At 45.5% G+C, this 7,862-nt stretch overlaps 1 protein-coding gene across 1 annotated transcript in view; it reads left to right on the forward strand.

The window, feature by feature from the left end:
• Positions 1-7,862, forward strand: part of LOC125481801 (uroplakin-2-like) — a 9,757-nt gene that overhangs the window by 577 nt on the left and 1,318 nt on the right. The window contains exons 2-4 of the mRNA XM_048593707.1: positions 2,084-2,227; positions 2,325-2,466; positions 6,883-6,941. Of these exons, the coding sequence (XP_048449664.1) occupies positions 2,084-2,227; positions 2,325-2,466; positions 6,883-6,941 (345 nt within the window). The remainder of the gene's footprint in view (positions 1-2,083; positions 2,228-2,324; positions 2,467-6,882; positions 6,942-7,862) is intronic.

Here is a 7,862-nt window from a genome sequence, read left to right on the forward strand (position 1 = left end):
CTCTCTCCCCCTTCCCTCTCTCCCCCTCTGGCTCCCCCTTCCCTTCCCTTTACTCCCTGCCCCTGTCCTTGTAATGAGGGGAGAAACACAGGTTTTGATGAAGAATGGAGTTTGAGCGCCCTCTGCTGACTGCTCAGTAATAGCAGGCACACGGGCCTCACAGTCTATCTCACAGTGTCCTGACCAATATTCCTCCCTCTGACAACATCACCAAAACAAATCATCAGATTGCTGTTTGCAGGATCTTGCTGTGTGTAAACGAGCTGCTACTTTTCTTACATTATATCAGTGTCGCTGGCTGGGCCCAGCATTTATTGCCCTGTCCCTAGTTGCCCTTGAGAAGGTGGTGGTGAGCTGCTTTCCTGAACCGCTACAGTCCACCTGCTGTGGGTTGGCCCACACTGCTATTAGGGAGGGAATTCCAGGATTTTGACCCAGCGACAGTGAAGGAACGACGATATATTTCCACGTCAGGATGGTGATTAACTTGGAGGGGAACTTGCAGGGGGTGGTGTTCCCATCTGCTGCCCTTGTCCTTCTAGGTGGAAGTGGTCATGGGTTTGGAAGGTGCTGTCTAAGGATCTTCGATGAATTTCTTCAGTGCATCTTGTAGCTGTTACACACTGCTGCTACTGAGTGTTGGTGGTGTAGGATCACCCACAATGTTGTCATGAAGGAAGTTCCAGGATACTGTTGAAGGACAGCAGTTCAAAAATCATCCTTTGGTAATAATGTTCTTTAGGACATCATGGAACTCTGTACAAATACAAATTCTTTAAAATTAGTAGCTTCCAGCTGCTTTTTACCTGCCCTACCACAAGAGAGAACTAAAGAATCAGAGATTACCAGGAGTTAACAGGGATTACCAGGGATTTTAATTATCCCTTCAAACTAGTCTAATCGTTGCTTTTATAGCGGCTGATTGGTGGGTGAGTTCTCTGTAATGCTGCACTGTAAATTGGGTCAGCTCGACAGATACATCCTTGGACACTGGTGGCCTGGGTTCAAGTCCCACCTGCTCCAGAGACTGTGGTAATATCTCTGAGCAGGTTAAATAGAAAATATCTATCATTGTCCAATTCATTTTTATTCTGACAAAGCCGTTGAATTGGACAGAAGTGAACTGGCCCAGGAAACACATTCAAATGGAAATTTTTGAAGTGTTGTTGGGGTAGATGGACTTGGCTGGTGTGAGGGGGTGGGGGTGGGGGTTTGTGGTTAAGGGTCAGATCAATGGGGAAGAACCTTTAACATGCTTTCCTCCCTCAGGCAGTGAAATCCATGGAGTTTCTCCTCCCGTAGAGAGGGGACGGCACCTGAACATTTTAATTCTGAGATTTTTGATGGGGAAGGGGTTTGAAGTGACAGAATCAATCAATCTCTGAATTCAGACATGAAACAACCTCTGTGTAACTGACTGTTACAGAAAAGATCAAGCCTTTCACATCACTGTCAAGGTCAGAACCTTTGGCCATTTCTGATTGCCCTTAAACTGAGTGGCTCTATAGGCCATTGCAGGGGGCAGTTATGAGTGAACCACATTGCTGTGGGTCTGGAGTCATATGTAGGCCAGACCAGGTAAGGATGGCAGTTTCCTTCCCTGAAGGACTTGGTGAACTGATGAGTTTTAACAATACTTGATATGAGTCTCAATGTCGCCATGTCTGGGGCCACCTTTATTGTTTAATTAAATGCACATTCCTCCAGCTGCTGAAGTGGGGTTTGAACCTGTGACTCCCCCTCGAGCTCTGGATTACTCAGCCAGTGACATTGAGAGAACGATGTCATTCCACCTTCTGGAAAGTTTGAACCTGATAGTGCAGGGTCAGGATATGTTCAAGAGCTTGTGATTACAGTGTGACATGTTTACATAGGCAGCACCAATTGTGGATGTGACACAGGAGCTCATCATGCAAGGTGTTGACACCTCCCACCTATTTTACAAAGAAATTAAATAATTTCACAAGATTTTGTCGCAAACCTTTCCACAAGCTGGTCCTGGAGCAATACGATGAGACCTGTCGAAGGAGCCAGAGTTTTGTTCAGTAGTTTTGAAACTTTCTTTCCTTTTTTGTATTACCAGCTTTTAATATTTCTTTGGTGAATGAAGCTGACAATGGCATTGTTGGAAATATCCGTTCGATGTCAGCTATTGTGGCCCTGCCTTTGTGTAGATTCTCGAGTCAGCGAGTGATGGTCAATGTTACAAACAGTACAGGAGGCCCAGGTATGTCTAACCTCTGCTCAATCCTCCAAGTACGTTTCACGGTGTGTGTTCCTTCTTCACTCTCCCATTCAAACCATTTGTTCATATTCTGCTGCAGGGCCAGAACAGGAAAGTTTTGTGAGGCCAATCTGTCGATTCAGACGAGGACTGGTCAGCGTCGTGTCTAACGTTAATGGTATTCGACAAACATTTGACTTGGGTTACAGATTGAAAAATCTCAAACCCAACACAGAATACAAGTAAGTATCAGAATCCACAGCGTTGACACAGTGGCCTGTCTGAGACAGAGGGTGTAGGATTACACAGGACAGACTATTAGAAACAGGCCCAAAAACAGAAGTTGCTGGAAAAGCTCAGCAGGTCTGGCAGCAACTGTGAAGGAAAAAACAGAGTTAACGTTTCAGGTCTGGTGACCCTTCCTCAGAACAGATCTGTTAAAGTTGCTGCCAGACCTGCTGAGCTTTTCCAGCAACTTTGTTTTTGTTCCTGATTTACAGTATCCGCAGTTCTTTCAGCTTTTATGTTGTATTAGAAACAGGCCATTCAGTCTACACCCACTCTTCCACCAACCTCCCCCGCCTCACCTTCTGCTGTTTCTTTAAATTCATTTACAGGATGTGGGCAACACTAGCTACTGCCCATCCCTCATTTCCCAGAGGGTAGCTAAGAGTCTGGGATTGGGGCTGGAGTCACATGTAGGCCAGTAGTTTCCTTCCCTAAAGGGCATTAGTGAACCAAATGGGATTATATGACAATGGTCACCATTAGATTCCTAATTCCAGATTTTTATTGGATTTAAATTCCACCATTTGCCATGACTCGAGTTGAACTCGGTTCCCTGGAACATTCTCTGGGTTTTTGACTGACAGGCATTAGGCCATTGCCTGCCCCTGTCTGGCGTTTCTCCCAAAATACATCTAATCACGTGCTTCAACCACACCTTGTGCTAGTGCTTTCCACATTCTGGCCTTTCTCTTGCTAAGAAAGGTGTTTTTTTCTGAATTCCCTGTTGGATTTCTGGGGATAATGATCTTATATTGATGGCCTTTGGTTATGCTTTTCACCATCAAGCAGAATCATTTTCTCTCTGTCTCCATGAAATCAAAATCTTTTATCATTTTAAAGATCACTCCTTAAGAGGTAAAGCTTCTGTTTCAAACATTTTTCAGTCATTTCCATCTGGGACACATCAAAAGTTATTTTAAAATTTTCTGACTCTACTCCCCTTCACCACCTCCTCCTGCTCTCAGTCTCCCTCTTAACTCCATATCTTATACTCACCTCTCCCCACAAACCCCTCCAACTTTCATTATCCCCTCATCATTGGTTAGTGCCTGTCCAGAAACATTCCCCCTCTCTCTGTCTCTCTCTTTTCTCTCTCTCTCATTCTGTCTCGCTCTCTCACTCCCTCTCTCTGTTTTCTCCCTCTCACTTTCTCTTCCTCTTTCTCTGTCTCCCTCACTTTATTTCCCTCTCGCTCCTTCTCTCTCTGTCTCTGCTCTTTCTCTGTTTCTCTGTATCTCTCTCTCTCTGTGCTCCCTCTCCCTCTGTCTCACTCTATTCTTTCTCACTCTGTTGTCTCCCTGTCTTGTTATAATTGTGGACTATGCTGCCAAGTTTATGTTATGAGCTGATGAGGGACCAATAACTTTTGAAAGTAGACAGAAGGTAAAGTTTGGGGGAATTAATGGGAGAATAAAGACGCAAGATTCCACAACTTTGAACAAACAGCAATAAACTGTATTGTACAAAGTTTGAACTGTAATACAATCCATAATTAATAAATATATCTTTTTTATTCAGTCATGGGAAGTGGGTGTCGCTGGCTGGGCCCAGCATTTATCACCTGTCCCTAGTTGCCCCTCGAGAAGGTGGTGGTGAGCTGCCTTCTTGAACAGTCGCAGTATTTGGGATCAATGTAGACTCACAATGCAGTTAGGGAGGGAATTCCAGGATTTTGACCCAGCGACACTGAGGGAACAGCGATATATTTGCAAGTCAGGATGGTGAATAGCTTGGAGGGGAACTTGCAGGGGATGGTGTTCCCATGTATCTGCTGACCTAGTCTTACTAGATGGATATGACTTCTATTTTAACACTCTCAACCAACAGGAGTAAAGTCTCAGTAACAAACTGTGATCAAACACCCCGCAGAACACATTAAATAGCCAAGACACATCCCACTGATTTCTCAGTAAACCTGCCAGATATTAATGATACAGTGTTTCATCAAATCCCATTAAAACTTCACAAGGGAATACAATCTTTTACTGTTGATGACTTGGATTTGAAATTCCACAAAGTCTTATGCTGTCATGGACTGTCTCTACAACCACTCCTAGTTTGATTGGTTCCCTTCCCTCCCTAGGATTCTGTCCCTCTGGACTTTGGAAACTGCACTCCAGCAATTACTCACAGGCACTGTCCCAGGTTTTCACAGATAGCTAGCTTCACCAAACTAGCACTTCCTCAGGATTTTCCTGGAATTCTAATCTTGCTCAGTTGTATCAAGCGACTCCTAGAACTCCTTCAAGTGTCATAACACCACATAACTATCCACCTAGTGCCAGTGTGTGTGGCATAATGAGTTAGTGCATTCAGCTATTAACTGGAAGGTTGGTGGATCGAGACCACCCAGGGATGATGGCACAGTAGGTCAGTGGTTAGCACTGCTACCTCACAGTGCCAGTGACCTGGGTTCAATTCCATCCTCAGGTGACTGTCTGTGTGGGTTTCCTCCGGGTGCTCCAGTTTCCTCCAACAGTCCAAAGATGTGCAGGTTAGGTGGATTGGCCATGGGGAAGGCAGGGTTACAGGGGTGGGTCTGGGTGGGATGCTCAGTGAGAACTTGATGGGCTGAATGGCCTGCTTCCACACTATAGGGATTCTATGAACTATTCCTGAGACCTCTTTCAGAGCTGTAAGACATGGAATCAGTTGAGTTCAGTGTCTACTCAGCCAAACAGCAAAATGGCTCAATATGGATTCTGCTTCTTTCACATAAACTGTCTACAATTCTGCACTTCAGTGACCCTTGAGCTATTTTGAGTGATCTATTGAAAATATTGCAACAAGCTCCACTCTTGTTCCTAGGCAGAAATAAACAGAGTTAACATTTTGACTCTGGAATGAACCAGTTCTAAAAGACACCAGACTCAAAACATTAACTCTGTTTTTTCTCTCCACAGATTCAGAGTGACCTGCTGAGTTTCTCCAGAATTCTATGCTTTTGTTTCAGATCCAATGAATACTGTTACAGCCAAATTCCACAGCATCCACAGTTCTTTCAGTTTTTACTATTATAATCATGGTGAACTGATTCCTTTCCTAATCCCATTACTCCACTGGTCAAAAGAACATTTTAACGTGACCAGGGTGGTGGTATGGTCAGTTATGTAGGTGTTAGACTCTGCATTAGGTTCAGTACAAGGAACAAGTCAGTCAAGAAAGAAGTTTACTGAAGAACTTGTTTATTACAAATAAAACTTACTCAACAAAGGGACAAAGATTTTGACAAACAGTTTGAAACTGCAAATAAATATGTCATTACCTTCTCCAAAACTAAAACTACAAGTCTGAGGATAAACAGGAAAACTGAAAATCCTGCAAAATGTTAATGTAAAAGTATTTTGGTCAGGGCACAGTTAAACTCGGGAGAAAGGGAGAAATTATGATTGTCTTAAAAGGAGCTCGATACCTGAGGTAATTGTACAAACACAAGCTGTTGGCACTGGGGCATTTCCTGGAGCGGTTGTAGCCGGTTGAATTCCCTTTGCAGAAGACAATGAGGTAGATTCTGAAATCGTCTTCAGGAACCCTCCATAAGTGGGAAAGATGAGTTCTAGTGGGGTTTGAACTCACACACTTTTCTGACAGAAGTTGCAAAGAAAGAAAGAGGCATCAAAGGGCTGCTGCTCCTCAGGTGAGTTAACTCAAAAATCTCTGACTGGATTCAAAATGCAATCAATTTGATCTGGCCACAAATAAGGCCATGTGACTGCTCCCTGAAAGTCTTATAGACTGGCTCTCTATCTCTCTGAACCACTGCTCCTTGTAAGTTCAAAGTAATTGTTTTTGTTCTATCTATCTACTATCTTTCTTTCTCTCTGTCTCTGTGTCTCTTTGTCTGTCTCTCCCTCTCTGTCTGTCTGTCTCTCCCTCTCTGACTGTCTGTCTCTCCCTCTCTGTCTGTCTCACTCTCTCTGTCTCTCCCTCTCTGTCTGTCTCACTCTCTCTGTCTCTCCCTCTCTGTCTGTCTGTCTCTCCCTCTCTGTCTCTCCCTCTCTGACTGTCTGTCTGTCTCTCCCTCTCTGTCTGTCTCACTCTCTCTGTCTGTCTCACTCTCTCTGTCTCTCCCTCTCTGTCCGTCTGTCTCTCCCTCTCTGTATCTCCCTCTCTGACTGTCTGTCTCTCTCTCTCCGCCTTTGTTTCTCCATCTTGGTTGCTCCCCACCTCTCTCTGTCATTGCCTCTGTCACACTCTCTATCCCTGTCTTTCCCTCTTTCTCTCTCTCTGCTTTTCTCTTTATCTTTCTGTCTCTCTCTCTCTCTCTCTCTCTCTGTGTCGTCTTGTTCTCTATCTCCCTCTGTTTTCTCTATCTCACTCTCACAGCCCAGCTGGTTTTAACCTGTGGTGTGTTCTGTTTTGCTGCGCAGAGTGGTTTATCACATTGATGGTGAGGAAAGCAACCCCCTCAGCATCAGGACGACCTCACGTGAGTATTCCTGTCCATTGGCGCCTTGTTTTGGAGACTGTACATGACATTGGAGAGCAGCTATGCAGTTCACCCACTTCCTCACCCCAGGCCTGTCCCTGTGTCCCCAGACACAGGATGCTATTTGACTATGGTGGGCTTCACATCCCAAGAGCCAGGATGGAGTGCTGATGCTGTGTCTGACATTCCTGTTCACTCACCCAGGCTCCATAATCTTCACAAAGTCAGACCTCAGACCGTGCCCTCGCACTCCACCACCAACCCCCCCCCCACCCCCTAACTTTAGTGAACACAGCTGCATATGGGTGGGCGCTGGGATCGGGCTGTGTAAGGTTCCAGCTGGTACACGCAGTCCCTGAGTCCTGGGTGGGAGGGGGTGCCGTGGGTCAGCTTTCCTAGTTTGGACCGTGATATGTTATACAGATTGTTCATCACAGGCTCTCGATTGCTGCAGCCTGTCTGAGTGTTTGATGGGGTCAGGATTAACTCACTCAGACGCCCCATTCCCCACCCCGAACCCCCATCCCTATCACCATCCCTCCCCTCTATCCCACTGCCATGCTCCCCCCTACCCCACTCACCTGCATCTCCACCCCAGTTTCTCACATTCTGACTGGGAATTCTGAGAATCCTAGGTCAATGTTGCTGGAAAGAGTGAGGGGAAATACTCCAAATATCATGGGGCCTGAGCCCTCAGTTTGACCGGAATGAACAGATTTCTGCCTGTCACACTTAACCCACCTTCCCTGTTCCTTGTACAGAACATGCACAGAAAAACAAATGTGTAACACCCTTAGGGTTGGAGTGTGTAAGGGATGTGTGCAGGAAGTGTGAACAGTGAGTGTGTGAGGGATGTGTGGAGGGAGTGTGTACAGTGAGTGTGTGAGGGATGTGTGGAGGGAGTGTGAACAGTGAGTGTGT

Source organism: Rhincodon typus, unplaced genomic scaffold, assembly GCF_021869965.1.
Source record: "Rhincodon typus isolate 14 unplaced genomic scaffold, sRhiTyp1.1 hic_rhity00003627, whole genome shotgun sequence".
Lineage (NCBI taxonomy): Eukaryota > Metazoa > Chordata > Chondrichthyes > Orectolobiformes > Rhincodontidae > Rhincodon > Rhincodon typus.